The sequence below is a fragment of the Alternaria arbusti genome (genome assembly GCF_024043155.1).
Source record: "Alternaria arbusti strain BMP 1465 chromosome Unknown scaffold_19, whole genome shotgun sequence".
NCBI classification, from domain to species: Eukaryota; Fungi; Ascomycota; class Dothideomycetes; order Pleosporales; family Pleosporaceae; genus Alternaria; species Alternaria arbusti.
This window is the reverse complement of record NW_026249959.1, coordinates 76,633-91,571: the sequence shown is the minus strand read 5'-3', so window position 1 is coordinate 91,571 and position 14,939 is coordinate 76,633. Positions and strand designations below refer to the sequence as shown.

Genomic DNA, 14,939 nt, shown 5'->3' with positions numbered 1-14,939 from the left:
TATGCAGTCGTAGTGACACAGCACTCATATAGCCGCCCACTCAACAGAGAAAGCCCTCACGGACTCGTTCTCTTGGGCATCTACCTCGGGGTTCTCACCACCGATCATGTAGGCCTTCTTTGTTCCTGTGCCGAGACGTCCTCCACCAACAACGTCCAGCAAGTCGAACTTCTGGTCCCAACCCAACCCAGTTGCGGCGAAGTGGCTGTGGTACCGAAGGGGGTCGCCTGGGTACACGTTGTAGTGGCATCCGAAGCGTAGACCGGGCATGTGGTAGTAGCCCTTGGAGTGCAGGTAGCGGAACAGCGGGTAGCTGTCCGGTACAGCTGGTGGAGGAACAGAAGGGTCCTTGGCGGGGGTTGGCAGAGGTGGGTATGAAGTTGTTGGTGTGACGAAATGCTTCTGGGCAGCAACACCTTTCGGCGCGCTGGCCTGGACGGGAACAGCTGGTTCGGGGGCAGGCGAAGGGGGCGCGGCATCGAAGAGCGAGACCTCTTCGACTGAGGAGTCCACCTTGGGCGCCTTGATCTGCACCCAGGAGTCTGAGAAACTAGAGCCTTTCATGATGAAGCCTAGACCAGAGCTACCAAGATCCGAGCTATCAGTGACTGAACTAGCGGGGCTGGATGTGACTGTGGTCTTGGTTGGCTTGACTGGCGCCGAAGAGTCTGCGAAGCTCGATCCCTTCATGATGAATCCAAGACCCGAGCTCGCGAGACTGTCGTCATCTCCATGCAGAGTATCGTCCGAAGCAGTGCTAGCAGCAACACTCTTCTCGACCTCCTCCCTCTTAAGCCCCTTCGCCTCCAACGCCCTCTCTTTCCGCCTCTCCGCCAGCTCAGTCTGTTCCTTCGTAACATCCTCCCCGCGCTTATCCATCTCCTGCATATACCTCAGCCTGTCCTCACGCGTCATCTCCGCAAAAGCCTTCTGATGTGCCTGCGCATCATCCACGAGATACGCAGCGCCTTTATCGACGAGAACCCGAGCCTCTTCCGGCATGAGTTCAAGTGGTATGCCCAGAAAAACGTTTTGCTGGCTGAGGTTCGGTATCGTGCCGACGAGGAGACCGCAGATGTTGTGCGTGCGACGGCAGTGCGCAATGACGTCCACATCAAAGAGGAGGTAGCGGCCGGCGACGTGGGATATGGGGAAGGGTTCTTGGATCTGTTTGGGGGCTGGGGCAGCCGCCATGGTATAGGATGGTCTAGAGCAAAGCCTTCGTCAGTCTTTGCTTGAGGTATAGAAGAGCGGTGAAGATCACGTAAAACGGTGAAGGTCATTGAGTGAATACTTGGTCGTCATGTCCACCGCGATGTTACATCGTACGGCGGAGTAGGTAGATTGACAGATTGATTTATAGGTTTATAATCATCAAAGGGATAGGAGTGATAGGGAAAGGGTATACTGACTCACATCGCGGCGGTGATCGCGCCGTGGGGACTGGATGTCGAGAACTTGGATGGAAAACGAAAGACGAGGAGCCTCAGACCGCAGCTTTAAGAAACTTTTTAGCTTAAGCCTTACCCACTATTACCCGCGTTGGTGGCTGCGAAAAGCTGGTTCCATGGGACATGAGTGGTGCGGTGAAGGATCTAGACCGTACGTCGACTAGCGCAGGAGAGCTTACCTAACGCGTCTGACCGGCGTCACGAAACGGCTCCCGCGTCCCAAGATTCGCGCCCAGCGCACCCGAATCAAGATATATCGAACACCGTGGAGCCTACATTGACGCGACGTCTTCTTGTTTGCTTCCTGTTGTTCCCTTGTAGGCTGCAGGCCTGTTCAGGTTTTTTCGTTGTGTCAAGTGATCGCAACGCCACGAAACCTTGGAAGAACACCAAACATGGCACCGCCATACTTTCCCGCGTCGACCAACGGTCAAGACACCGCGCCGCCAAAATCATACTACGAGCAACAGCGCGAATTGCTCGTCACGGAAATTGCCCAAGTACGTGCACCCATCCAGTCCACCACGGAGCGCACCGCAGCCCTCTGAATCCCAGCTTCTACACCGGTTTATACTAACCAACGGCCAGAGTCTAGAAGTCGTCCTACAAAACATCAACAAGCTGAACCGTTCGCTCGAAGAAGTCACATCCGTCGGAAACGAGTTCGCACCCGTTGAGTCGCTATGGAGTCACTTTGAGAACGTCATGGCCAAGGACCCGAGCGAGCAACAAGAAGGACCACAGGAGGGCGCAACGGAACATGAAGGCGAGACGGAAGTGCCTCAGGAAAGGAAATGAGCGGTCGCAGGGAGACAACCTTGTTAGTTTGCGATGAACAACAACGCGCCCGGAGGTGCACGGCCAGCCGTCGAACAGACCATGGCGTTAATGGTTATGATGTAATGATACCCCAGAGCGAGTCAGTGGCGCCGTGCGCGACACCAGGGGATCGCAGACTTCACGTTGTATTATACCTTTACACGGAAGATACACATATGTATGATGTTTAAGACTAAGGTATGCACCATTTCACGTGCCATGTACATTTGGGCGAAAGCATGTAGAAGGCGGTCAGCGACGCGAGTTCTGTCATCGGCTAGCGACGATCAATTTAGAGAAAACAGGTTTCAGAAATATGTTTGATTTACTTCCCCGGCGCAGGCAAATTTGATCGCCCACTCGCGCCATGCATACATACAGAATGCCGAATACAGATACAGGGAAAGAAAATGCTGCTACTGTGGACTATGGAATCGCTGCGTCCATTCTCATGCCAAAAAGGAAACCCAAACGCCAGGCGGCCATGTACATGTAAAGACTTCCCTAGGATTAAGAGGAAGCGAACATGCCCGGACAAGTGGTGGAGGTGAGCCGTATGTCATTAAACATCTTGATCGTGTCGTCCAGCGTCGTGAATCTCGATATGCTCTCCTCTCGATAGACACAAACAAACTATAGGACCTTGCAGCCGCTGCGCTTCTTCTTCTTACCGCCCCCAGCAGGGAACGACGACGTGTTCCCTCTTGACGAGGTCGCTGTGCCGACACGGCGCTCTTCTTGCTCCTTGTGCTCCTCGCCGACGGCCATTGTGACGGCCATGTCGAAGATCTCTTCTACACCGTCTTGCTCTTTACTACTGCACTCCATGTAGGCAGCGCCCATTTTCTTCGCGACCGCACGACCTTGCTCCGATGTGACGGGCGTCAGGCCTTGTGTCTTGAGTAGCTCGATGCAGTTCTTCTTGTTGCGCAAGTCGGACTTGAGGCCCAAAAGCATGAGCGGCGTTGTTGGGCAGAAGTGGAGAACTTCTGGGTACCACTGGATGCTGTCAGCTGATGTACGAGGTATATGAATCGAAGTATCTTACCTTGTCCATGACGTTTTCTAGTGAGTTGGGGCAGTCAATCGCAAAGCAGACGAAAATGACATCTGTCTCTGGGTAGGAGAGCGGTCGCAACCTGTCGTACTCCTCCTGTCCAGCGGTATCCCACAGCGCAAGTTCGACCATCTTGCCTGTGGGAGGATGAGGAGTGTGAGTGATGTAGTTCTCAAAGACTGTTGGTACATATTTCTGCAGTCGCATTAGAATCACATGACATGTCTTTTCTGCTGGTGGTACATACCTCTGGAAAGTTGCCGGAGCTGTAGCTGATCAACAAACATGTCTTTCCGCATCCACCGTCACCGACAACAACGAGCTTCTTGGAGTAGGCTGGTGGTTCGGTGATGGCTGTGTCACGCGTGTTGGTGGTTCCATATGAGCTAACGGTGCCATTGCTGTTGCGCTCGCTCGGTGTGCGGGCGTGGCTGCGGACTGGTGTGATTGATGAAACGGCCGCCTTTGTGCTCTGCTTGCGCCGGAGGTAGTCGTAGTTCTGGGAAGGTGCGGTGGCCATGTTTGGAAGTGTGCGGGATGTGTAGTCGTGTCCTGTTTCAGACGAGGTTATCAATACGGAGAAGGAAGATGGTGTTGGAGTTGGTGTGGGGAGCGAGTGGTCGAGGCTTAAGAGAGGTGGATGTTGACTGTTAGAGGGCTCGGTCGCATATGGCAACCACGCTACGTCTCCAGCGGCTCGCTAAACTAGCGCCAAGTTGCAACGTGCCTGTCCATGTCTATCGATCGATGGCATGCATCCAAGCCTACAGCCTCGTCTTACTCCACGACGCTATCGCTGCCGCTGGACATGCACGTTCGATTAACTCGCCCACCCCCTTTCTGCGACCGCTGCCATGAGTCCGCGACATGATGCGCCCAAAGACACCGCAGCGACCACGGAGCCCAAATTGGACGCGGGCAACAAGGGCCACGATCACTATGCCCAACGCCTGCCCAGATGGCGCAATGCCCTGCGCAACCGCCTCATACCCATTGTGCGCTGGGAGACGCCATGGCTCGCCCTGATGCAGGACAAGATGCGCTCGCCCGCCCTCGACTCCTACTTCGCCTATACCGCCAACCTCGGCACACATACCTTCTTCATGGTGTTCCTGCCCATCCAGTTCTGGTGCGGCTACACTAGCATTGGTCGAGCGTATGTCAGAAGCTGTCTCTCACTATCGTGCGACGTCTGACGTACATAGAACTGTCTTCATGCTTGCAGCCGGTGTGTACGGAACGGGTTTCCTCAAGGACATGCTCTGTTTGCCCAGGCCCTTATCACCCCCACTTGCCCGTATATCCATGTCCGGGTCCGCTGCGCTCGAATACGGCTTCCCCTCGTCGCACTCTGCCAACGCGGTATCGGTCGCCTTCTATGCTATATACACGTTGCGCCAGTCAGCTGAGCAAGACAATTCGAACTGGAATGCGGGCTTACAAGCGCTGTTCTACTTCTACGCGCTCTCGATCATTGCGGGGCGACTGTATTGCGGCATGCACGGGTTTCTGGATGTCCTGGTCGGAAGTATAATGGGTGCTTTAATCACGGCATTCCAATTGGTCTGCGGGGACTGGATGGACTCGTTCGTCTTCAGTGGCAGTTATATGGATATCTTGATCGCAACGTTGGTCGTCTGCGTTCTAGTCCGCATCCATCCGGAACCTGCCGACGATTGTCCATGCTACGACGATAGCGTATCCTTCTCCGGCGTAGTCATTGGGATCAATCTTGGTGCATGGCATTACGCGCAGACCGGCTATGCCCTGAAAGATGCATACCCCTCATCTGTGCCATTTGACCTGGAAGAAATGGGTCTGCTGAAGGCAACAATCCGCATTCTACTCGGTGTTGTAGTAATCTTCGTCTGGAGAGCGACCATGAAGCCTGCCTTGTTTACTATCCTGCCACCCATTTTCCGTCTTCTAGAGCAGGCCCGTTGGAACATGCCTCGCGCCTTCTTCCTCAACGCGTCCAAGTACAAGTCCATTAAGCCTTTCGCTGATGACGACAACGTCATTCCACCTGCATCAGAGTTGCCACACATGCTGAAGAACCTCGCCCACCCGCGTAAGCGGTCTGTATCCGTTGGGCCACAGTCTGCTGCCGATGCTTACGAGACGCTTGCGTACCGAAATCGCAGACGACGGGAAAGTGTCAACTCACTAGATGGTACGGTACCCGAAGACTCCGCTTGGATACCCGGCCCCGCGGTCCTTGATACACCCAACATCGAGAAGGGGGAACCGCTACTTGGCGCAGGTCTCCTGCCCACACCGATGGCGTCTAGGGTACACTCGTACGAGCAGATGATGGGCACAGGTGAAGTGCATGTAAACGAGAAGAATACGTCTACTCCTCCAAGGAGCGATACAGACGTCGCTGGCGATGTCAACACGCTCACACAAAGCCCAACCGAGGAGGAGAACGAGAAGCGGGAGATCTTCATGAAGCTTACGACACCACGAGTGCGCTATGATGTTGAGGTCGTCACGAAGTTGATTGTGTACACGGGTATGTCACATGCTATCAACAGAAAATCAACTACTAATTATGATCAGGTATTGCGTATATCGCTGTTGCGGGTAACCCTATTCTATTCGAGTTCTTAGGCCTGGGTATGGGTCAGCAGTCGTAGTTGGTCCGGGCCACGCTTATGTCACGTTTTCTATCGCTGTACATATGCCGACACAACCGGATGGTATTGGCGAAATCGATGGACGGTCTCAAGGTTTCTTCTTTCTTTAGAAGTCGAGTCTAGCCATGGAACATGGGACAGTCGTTGAGAATGCCAGGGAGAGTCTCCTGGTAGCCTGGAGCTACCTAGTGGTGATTGAGGAATAATGGGCGTTATTTCGTGGTATTCAGGGCGTATATACGTCCGGTGATTCGCTTCTATAGTAATCAGGCTACCCATCCGATCTCCCATGGAACGATAGCGTACATGAACATGTCATGAGTATAACTCGATGAACACGGCATGACATATCCATGTACGCTATCGTTCCATGGGAGATTGAATAGGTACGCCTTATACAAGAAAACAGCTAGACAGGCTTACAGACTACATTAACCTAAACTCTTGCAAAGTGTGTAACCTAACGTTAACGTAAGCTCTAAGCTGTTCAGTTTTTCTCTAGGTTGGCGTGGGATACTTATTAAATTTGGGGAAACATATGAGTGCTACTCACGGCAGCTTACAACATAGAGTTATAAATGCCTAATCATTCATGCATCGACCCTATACTCCTTCAGTCCCGCATACGTACCACCTTTGACAATCTCCTTCGTCTCGCCCATAGTGCCAAAGCAGCAATGTTCCACCTTGCCCAAAGGCCCCTCCCTATGATCATCCTCAAGGAGCACACCAAAGCGTAACTTCGTCTTCGCCAGCTCCTTAGGAAAAGGATCCCCGCCCAAACATGCGCCAACGCTCAAGTGATCCAGCGTAGGATTGCGGGTAGTAGCCATGATGCGTGAGAAAAGCACATCAGATGCTACCCCGTTCATGTGAAGCGACCACGCGCCGACCAGCATGAAAGTGAAAGTGATTGCGATAACGATTGCATATCCGATCCATAGAGAGTGTTTGTAATATACGTATACCATCATGGTTCGTGACTTTGTGCAAGGCACTTCTTGGGTCTGGACCACGACTAGATTCGGGTCGTTGAGGAGAGTGATGAGTATATCTTCGAAAAGGTCTTGTATCTCTGTCTTCAGATCCACCAACGGGTACGAGGTGCTGCTGTTGACTAGACGCGTCTCAGACAAATCTGAGTAGGTGATGAGGATCTTTTGTTTTTCGATCTTGCCACGCAGGAAGCGTCGGAGGAGGGAACCTAGAGTATGGAAGGAAGCCGTTACTTTGTATTCTTCGACATTTTTCTGGGGCTCGATGGGATGGTTTCCGATGACAGGACGCAGGAATTCTCGTTCCCAGCGGGTTGCGGACTGTCTGGGATTGTAGCTCATGTTGAATGTATATTTGGTGTACTGCATGACGCATTTGAATAGCTTTGGCTCTGTAGAAACGGACGTAACAAGTAAGTATATCTCTTACATGCGCTTCGCACAGCCAGAACTTACCATGTAAGTTTCCCCATTTGGCCTTGTACTCTGGTTCCGCATCTTGGGAGTACGACTCGGAGGTGTTGATGGCGTAGCCGATCCAGAGATTTGGTTCCTTCTCGAATACGCCTAAAGACCCTGTACCATTCACTGAATCTTGATACCCGTAATCACCTTGATCAACATCTGCATTATAAACAAGGCTTCCATTTGGCGCCAGTTCAGATAATGCGAATGGCGCGTCGGTATCATCAGTATTCTCGACATCCTCGCATTGGTAGCCGGGTCCCACGAAACTTATTGTGTATGTACAATTCCAGCCCGATCCGCAAAATACGGTAGAAGCGTTTTCGCGCGGCTGTGGCTTCTGCATGTACACACTACTGAAGGCCAAGCGGCGCGCGTTCTTGGACGGCTGATCGTAGTAGTCGAAGAAGCTTCCTGTACCCGTTGCCGCGGAATAGACATCTCCATCTCTTCTTTCCTCTTCGGCTGGCTCAGTGGTGTTATAGAAATTCAAGCTCTTCTGCCAGAATTTACTCATGTCCCGAAAGTCGTATGTAGACTCCTGGGTGAAATTTAGGGTAGCTACAGAGCAACTGGCAGTGTTGTTGAACGTTCTTAGCTCAGATGTTAGTGAGGCTGGGGATAGAACGGATGCAAGTGGTAGTAACTTGGGTAGGTCAGCACAGATTTGTTGTGGAAGTATTGGAGACTTGCCCAGGTACAGGCTGCCATGAGCGTAGCAAGCTTGCCGTTTCGGATCATCTCCCAGTTGAGGAAAAACTGCGTCGGATCTTCCGTTGCAGAAAACAGGCCATCAATGCCATTGATCGTCATCGCCTTTCGTCGGAAGGTATACCATATGCGCTGACGGTTACACATGATGACAGTTCCAACCAGTGTGCTTTTCACAAAGAAGGCCAAGGCTGTACCATATCGCACCATCTTCAGTTGCTCGGTCGCAGGCTTCCCATTGAGATGCATGTAAAACAAGTGGTGACCCACTGCTGCCGCAAACCCTGCCATGAACAATGCCACTATGAGAGCCGGTGTTGTCCAGTATATGTGCCATTGAACCAGTTCGCCAGATCTCCTGTCGACGAGAGCTTGGGTATCCGCATCCATGGTCTTCTTATGATAGAGCGAGTTTAGAGTATACGTAGACTCTCTCGCTGAGCGTATGGAGTGGCTGGAGATGTCGTGTTCTCCACGCACCGGCTCATACCGGCTGTCACCATGTGGTAGTCCTAAGTAGGCTCCCGCCCGCATTGCACCCTCATCGTGAGACTGACCCAAGGATTTTGCGTGAGGTATGTGTGCCTCTCCACCATCTGACGACAGCCGTGATAGATATGAGAGCTCGATCGGATCGGATTCTGCGCGGAAGGGATCGTAGGGTTCAAGACGTGATTCCGGCGAAACATCTCGTGAGGAATAAGCCGACTGAATCCCTCGAAGAACCATCGTTATCGCAATGTTGTGAGTCTAGGAGGGTACGATTTTGGGAGCATAGGATGATTGCGGCGCGGTCCCGGGGTCATTAGGAAAACACCATAGTGCTAGCGTTCAGCGGGGTGTTGCACATGCAATACTGTGGGCGTATGCAGCACGACAATAAGAGGAGGGCATCCGGAAGGCTCAATGAATGCCGATGCTGTCGCATGCAACTATCTCAAGGACGATCGGGATGGAGAAAGCATCGTGCCCGGGACTGAGCCCCCACTTCTCCATCATCGCACCCTCAGGTGTGGTCTATTCTGGTCTGGCGAACCGAGATGAGGCGTAGGCGGCGCGCAACACAGGAAGGACTGGCTATTGGTAGATAATTGTCGCACTAAGCGCGACTGCAGGTGGCTGGCTGGAAGCTGGAGATACTTAGTAGCTGGGTTAGATGTACACCAACGATCACACCTCATAAAAGAAAAACCCGAATGGGTCTGCAGACTACATCAAATTAGAAACTTGCAAAGTGGGTGATCTAACGTTGACGTAGACTCTAGGGTGTTCAGTTTCTTCCTAGGTTGGCGTTACCAGGTCGCGCGTGCGGAGGTGCTCGCTCTTACAACTTGTAAGTATGACAAAAGGAAGCTACGCAAGAGACATCTACCGCATTCGACGTTACAGCCTATATCGCCTATCATCTTTCCGAGTGTAGTATAGTGGGGTGCCTCAGAAAGACGAATCCCTTGATAGAAGGCAGTAGAAGACGGTGCGGGGCATGAGTAGGCGCGAAGCCACGCGACATCCTCGCGTTTCTCCATCGGACCCACTCCGCCTACCTGGAGCTTACAAATGCGGTTCCAGCGACCTTTGCCGACATCTGCCATGTTGCGCGCAGCCCAAGGCTCTAAACTGCACGTTTACCGGAAATCCGAGCAATTCCCGGCAAGGCAAGCAGAACATCGGTCAGCTATCCTGACAAACTCGTCTTCGAGACCGGCAGTTCGCCTTTGAAATCATGGCGACAACGCCGCCATTGGGTCTTCCCCGTGCGGCCAGACTGATCGCCAACAGTTCAGGAAGCTAATGATCCATGATAGCCGCAGTTACAGGGGAGCTACAAGCTGTGACGTGAACGCGGGCTAGCTCTTGTTATTCTTGCGTCACTATTCGGACCTTCGACGACCCCACATGCACATGGCAGTACATAAGGAGCAGGCACCGTCATGGCAGGGACGTCATAAAGGTTCAAAGGTCTTTTGTAGCTCCTTCGAATTCCCCATAACCAACACTCACACACATAATCAACTACAACATGGCACCATCAACGACAAAGGCATGGACCGTTCAAGGCCAGGATGGCTTTGAGTCTCTCAAATTCAATGAGCAGGCCAAGGTACCTGAAATGGGCGACAAGGACGTTCTAGTCAAGGGTGCATAGAGCTCATCGAACAGCCTCCAGCAACAATACTGACCAATGGACAGTCCACGCCGCATCATTGAACTACCGCGACCTTATCATTCCCATGGGCAAATACCCCTTCCCGATGAAGGACAACACTGTGCCTGGCTCGGATGGCGCCGGCACTGTAGAATCGGTCGGCAAGCGCGTCACACGCTTCAAGCCTGGAGGTTCGTATCCCTATACAGACCCACGCCAACCTAGGGAAAACCTGAACAGCCTAGAGCCTACGTTGACTTTGGGTCACCTCCTTTGCAAGGTTTTGGGTCAATGTAGTCTACAGAACTGTTCAGTTTTTCCCTTGTATGAGGTGGACCAACGCATACAGCCTTCTAACATCACCCAGACAAGGTAGTCACCCTCTTCAACCAAGGTCACATCGCCGGCTCCCTAGACGCACAATCTCTCGGCACCGGTCTCGGAGGCGCCATCGACGGTACTCTGCGAGAGTACGGCGTTTTCGACGAAGCTGGTCTCGTCAAGGCCCCCTCCAACCTGAACATGCTCGAGGCCTCTACCCTCTCATGCGCCGCCCTCACAGCTTGGAACGCCCTGTACGGTCTGGAGTCACGCGCTCTCAAGCCTGGTGACACAGTCCTCACACAAGGTACCGGTGGTGTATCCATCTTCGCTCTGCAATTCGCAAAGGCAGCTGGCGCCCGCGTCATTGCGACAACCAGTTCCGCACAAAAGGCCGACCTCTTGAAGAAGTATGGTGCCGACCACGTCATCAACTACAAGGAGACGACCAACTGGGGTGAGGAAGCCGCGAAGCTCACTCCCAACGGCGCTGGTGTACAGCACGTTGTCGAGGTTGGCGGCCCGACCACGATGGCACAGTCTCTCAAGGCCATCGCCATCGACGGCGTCATCTCCATTATCGGTTTCATTGGCGGCGGCGGAAAGGACCAGCCTACGTTCCTCGACTGCCTTAACAACATCTGCACTGTGCGCGGTGTATTGGTCGGTTCAAGACTGCAGATGGAGGATATGTGCAAGGCAATTGAGGCAAATGACCTGCACCCCATTGTTGACGAGAAGGTGTTTGAGCTCAAGGATCTCAAGGACGCCTACCAATACATGTGGGACCAGAAGCACTTTGGTAAGCTCACTGTCAAGGTTGCATCATAGAGCATGCGACATAGAGTATATAGTACAGTCTAATTTACTGTAAACACTACGCTATGCTATAACACAATTGTGCTTCTCGCTGGCTAACCAGAACCCGCCCGTCCCCCCAGCGAGACCAACTCGAACCCCCGAAGAGGTGAGTCGAGGTCTCAAACCAGGAGGACTAGGGCAATGTTAAAGAACTAGCTACAAGAAAGAAACCAAATACAAGAGCCTCTCGCTGGATGACCAGACGAGCGTACCACGTGCCCTACTAAGAAAAGAAATTGAGCCTCTCGCTGTATAAACAGACGAGTGTACCACGTGCTCCGCAAGAAAAGAAACTAAGCCTCTCGCTGTATAAACAGACGAGCGTACCACGTGCTCTGCAAAAAAAAAAGACCCCGAGGCAACTACCAAGGTACAAACAAGAACAAACTGCTCGCCAAACAGACCTCTGGACAACTACCAGGGTACCAAAAAAACAAAACTCCAACTATGCAAAAACTCAAGCCTCTATGGGCGGTGGGGGGTATCATGGGGTATCAGGGTCGTAATGTAACCGTCGTGAAAAACCTCGTAAGCGACTGAACTCCATGCTGTGCGCCAAAAACAATGCGAAAAGAGAATCCGTGTGTTCGAATGAAGAGTGGAAGAGTTGTACTCATTCCAGCTCGGTGGTGGGATGGCCGGCCAGCAGAGTGGTTGCGATACGCTTGCGTGCATCGTCCATGCCGTCGGTAGAAAGGACACGAGTGGGAGCGTCGCCGCGGATGAGGGTCAAAGCGTTCAGGAGAGTGAAGACACCGCAATCGCTTCCGTTCTTCTGTTGCTCACTCCTCTGGCCAGTCTCTTTATTCCACTCCGAAGGAACCCAGTGTTCACCGAGCTCCTGCTCGAGGTATTTGACGAGCTTGTCGATGTATGTTTGTCCGTCAAGACCCATAGAGTCAAAGTACTCAATAGTGCGTTCCCGGGGATAAACCGCGAGCAGACGCCAGTGACCTCTGTCGCAGATAGGATAGAGGAGAAGGTCGGCGTCGAGGTACTGCTTGCCTTTCAGCTGAAACCTGTTGGTCCAGCGAGAAGTATCGGCAGTCTGGTACCAGAATGACGAAAAGGCGTGAAGGGGCGGTGCAGGACCGTTGCGCTGGTGAGTGAAGCCCATTTCCTTCTTCTTTGCAGCGATGAGAATAGAAAGATACTCGTTGACGATGCTGTCGTTCAACCATGCCCTGGGGTCACCGTTGAAGACGCGAGGCAACAGAGTCGCAAAGTCTCGAGCGTATAGCTTGTCGTGAATGACGAACTGGTCTGGCTTGCGGCCGTATTTGGTCTTGGCTGCGGCGTCTTGCAGTGCAGCTTCTTCCTCGGGAGTGAGCGGCGCAACAAGTGGCTTCTGTGGCGGTGGAGGAGGCGGTGCCAAGGCAAGCTTCCTCTGCATTTCCCGCTGAAGGTCTTCGAGGAGTTCCAGCGAGAACTCGCACTCCAGGAGCGATTCATCGGGTGCGTCGAAAGCGTCAACTGAGACACCGCGCCAGCCGCCATTTTGCGCAGGAGAATCAAGAAGGGTTATCTGTGGGCTGCTGTCTGCTGACGAGCGAGAAGATGATGACGCCTGGCTGGCATTTGATGCGCCGCCATCGTTGTTCTGGAACACATTGTGGTATTCCCTGATTGGACTTGAAGTAATCGTCTCTAGCGTGGAGTCGAGCATCTCGCTGACTTTCGTGTCGACGTAGAAGGGCTTGCATTTAGCATCCTTTTCCCAACGCACTCCCTTCGCTCGCGGTGGAGATGACGCATCAACGAGGAATGATAAGTCGTTGGCGTATTCGACTTCAGAGGTTTCAGTGACCTCAGGGAGAAAGGACAAGTCGTTGGCGTACTCGAAGTCGGGGACGGCAGCTTCGGTTTCAGTCTTTGGTTGTGATGGAGATGCTGATGACCAAGCATTCGTGGAGTGGAAGGGGTTCTGGTTGAATGACTCGGCGAAACTGTTCTTAGCTTGCTCGGTATCGGCGAAACCTTCCTCCGTAGACTCGAGCGCGGCATTGAGGCCTGCGATGCGCTTGCGTTCCCTGTACATCTGTGCCTTGACCAATTGGCGTCGCAGAGGTGTGACCGTAGGCAGGTTGGAAGTGCGCTTGCCATTAGGGGCTGGGCCTGTGGATGCTTGCGATGAGGAGAGTGCTTGCGCCGACGGTGACGTAAGACCTGAAGAGGCATGGGCAGTTGAAGCATTGCGGAGCTCAGAGATCCAGGCCGGGTTGGCATTGTCGTAGGTAGGCGAGTCATAGTGGTATAGTGGGGATGACAAGACCGGGCTTGCGGGCGAGGCAACCGCGGGTGAGGCGACCTGAGGGCTGTTCCAGAATATGGTCATGGGAGAGCCGGTCTGGGGGTCGCGCGGCGGGGTTGAAGTGAAGACATCCTCGAAAGAGAAGTCTACACTGACCTCAAGGTCCTCGTCGTCTTCCAGGCTGACGTTGCCGCCCTCGTCGAGAGATACATCTCTATTGTATGCTCCAGGCACGATTTCCTCGAATTCTTGTGTATGTGCTGATGACGTATATTGAATTGGCGGAACGCGGAATTGGTTGGGGCTTAGCTCTGACGCGCGCGCCTGCCTTTGGTGTTCGCGACGCGCCTGGTTCGCGCGCGCGCGCACTGAAGGCGAAGGTGTCGCGCATTCCTCGTCTGCCAGACCTGCGGAGATGAAGCGCTTCTTGTTGGAGCCGGTGGCGGAGATGATGGGAATCGCCTTGATAGTCTCGCGGCGGAGATAGCGGTTTGCGAGGCGTGCAGGGAGTGAGAGCAGGTTGGTAACGCTGACGGTCGCAGCCCACTTGCCGAGCGTGGTGAAGAGAGAAGCGCGCGGAGGTATGACTTCCTCGGCGGCAATGAGGTGATCTTGTGGCCATCCGCCTGGGATACGCAGATGTGATATTGAGGAAGGGGTGTGTTGCTGCGCCTGCCGTTGCTGTCAGCTCGCGTCGCGTCAGTATAGGCAGCGACGACTACTTACCTGCAGTTGGGGAGCGCCGAAGCCATTGGCAGCGACTAGCATATCCGCAGACGCGCTGGAGAGGTAGGCGCTATAAGCGCGCTTGTTGGACATTGTTGGTATTGCTTGTCGCGGTGGTGGGTGCGATGGGCAGTAGTGACAACAATGTGGTGGAAGTGGTGTAGAGTGGAGAAGGGACGAGGGTCGCGGCTGCTGCACAAAGCTGCCCGCAGTAGCGGCCGCGCACAGACCCGCAGCTAACGGTTCGCGCTAAATCGCCTGAGGCTCTTGGTACCCGGCGCGGAGAAACAATCCACCATTACGGCCTGCTTCCAAGGTAGTATGTGCCTGCAGTGCGTGGTCGTGCTTCTACCCATATTCCTGTCATAGATCCTGCTGCCGCCGTCGATATCGCCTTGCACGCCACACACAGCCTCCGACTCCAACGCCCTCCGGATTGCAAGTCGCTACCGCCCACCGCCTCTACTCGTGTCTGCTGCACGTCATTGGTCGAGTTT

General features: G+C 53.5%; 7 protein-coding genes across 7 annotated transcripts; 3 read left to right on the top strand and 4 right to left on the bottom strand.

The window, feature by feature from the left end:
• Positions 1–24: 24 nt before the first annotated feature.
• J4E86_009866 (uncharacterized protein) lies at positions 25–1,194 on the bottom strand (the record flags this gene model as incomplete). The annotated part of the gene is made up of 1 exon (XM_051450366.1): positions 25–1,194. One exon carries the CDS (start codon positions 1,192–1,194, stop codon positions 25–27), a length of 1,170 nt encoding a protein of 389 aa, XP_051298287.1.
• A 652-nt stretch (positions 1,195–1,846) lies between these two features.
• J4E86_009865 (uncharacterized protein) lies at positions 1,847–2,249 on the top strand (the record flags this gene model as incomplete). The annotated part of the gene is made up of 2 exons (XM_051450365.1): positions 1,847–1,951; positions 2,040–2,249. The coding sequence occupies 2 exons, from the start codon at positions 1,847–1,849 to the stop codon at positions 2,247–2,249; spliced, it is 315 nt and encodes a 104-aa protein (XP_051298286.1).
• Positions 2,250–2,903: 654 nt separating this feature from the next.
• J4E86_009864 (uncharacterized protein) lies at positions 2,904–3,847 on the bottom strand (the record flags this gene model as incomplete). The annotated part of the gene is made up of 3 exons (XM_051450364.1): positions 2,904–3,269; positions 3,319–3,522; positions 3,575–3,847. 3 exons carry the CDS (start codon positions 3,845–3,847, stop codon positions 2,904–2,906), a joined length of 843 nt encoding a protein of 280 aa, XP_051298285.1.
• A 334-nt stretch (positions 3,848–4,181) lies between these two features.
• J4E86_009863 (uncharacterized protein) lies at positions 4,182–5,966 on the top strand (the record flags this gene model as incomplete). The annotated part of the gene is made up of 3 exons (XM_051450363.1): positions 4,182–4,483; positions 4,533–5,842; positions 5,890–5,966. The coding sequence occupies 3 exons, from the start codon at positions 4,182–4,184 to the stop codon at positions 5,964–5,966; spliced, it is 1,689 nt and encodes a 562-aa protein (XP_051298284.1).
• Positions 5,967–6,556: 590 nt separating this feature from the next.
• Positions 6,557–8,527, bottom strand: J4E86_009862 (uncharacterized protein; the record flags this gene model as incomplete). The annotated part of the gene is made up of 4 exons (XM_051450362.1): positions 6,557–7,353; positions 7,418–7,528; positions 7,712–7,998; positions 8,055–8,527. 4 exons carry the CDS (start codon positions 8,525–8,527, stop codon positions 6,557–6,559), a joined length of 1,668 nt encoding a protein of 555 aa, XP_051298283.1.
• A 1,630-nt stretch (positions 8,528–10,157) lies between these two features.
• On the top strand, positions 10,158–11,435 carry J4E86_009861 (uncharacterized protein; the record flags this gene model as incomplete). The annotated part of the gene is made up of 3 exons (XM_051450361.1): positions 10,158–10,275; positions 10,328–10,474; positions 10,651–11,435. The coding sequence occupies 3 exons, from the start codon at positions 10,158–10,160 to the stop codon at positions 11,433–11,435; spliced, it is 1,050 nt and encodes a 349-aa protein (XP_051298282.1).
• Positions 11,436–12,078: 643 nt separating this feature from the next.
• J4E86_009860 (uncharacterized protein) lies at positions 12,079–14,535 on the bottom strand (the record flags this gene model as incomplete). The annotated part of the gene is made up of 2 exons (XM_051450360.1): positions 12,079–14,388; positions 14,443–14,535. 2 exons carry the CDS (start codon positions 14,533–14,535, stop codon positions 12,079–12,081), a joined length of 2,403 nt encoding a protein of 800 aa, XP_051298281.1.
• Positions 14,536–14,939: the final 404 nt, after the last annotated feature.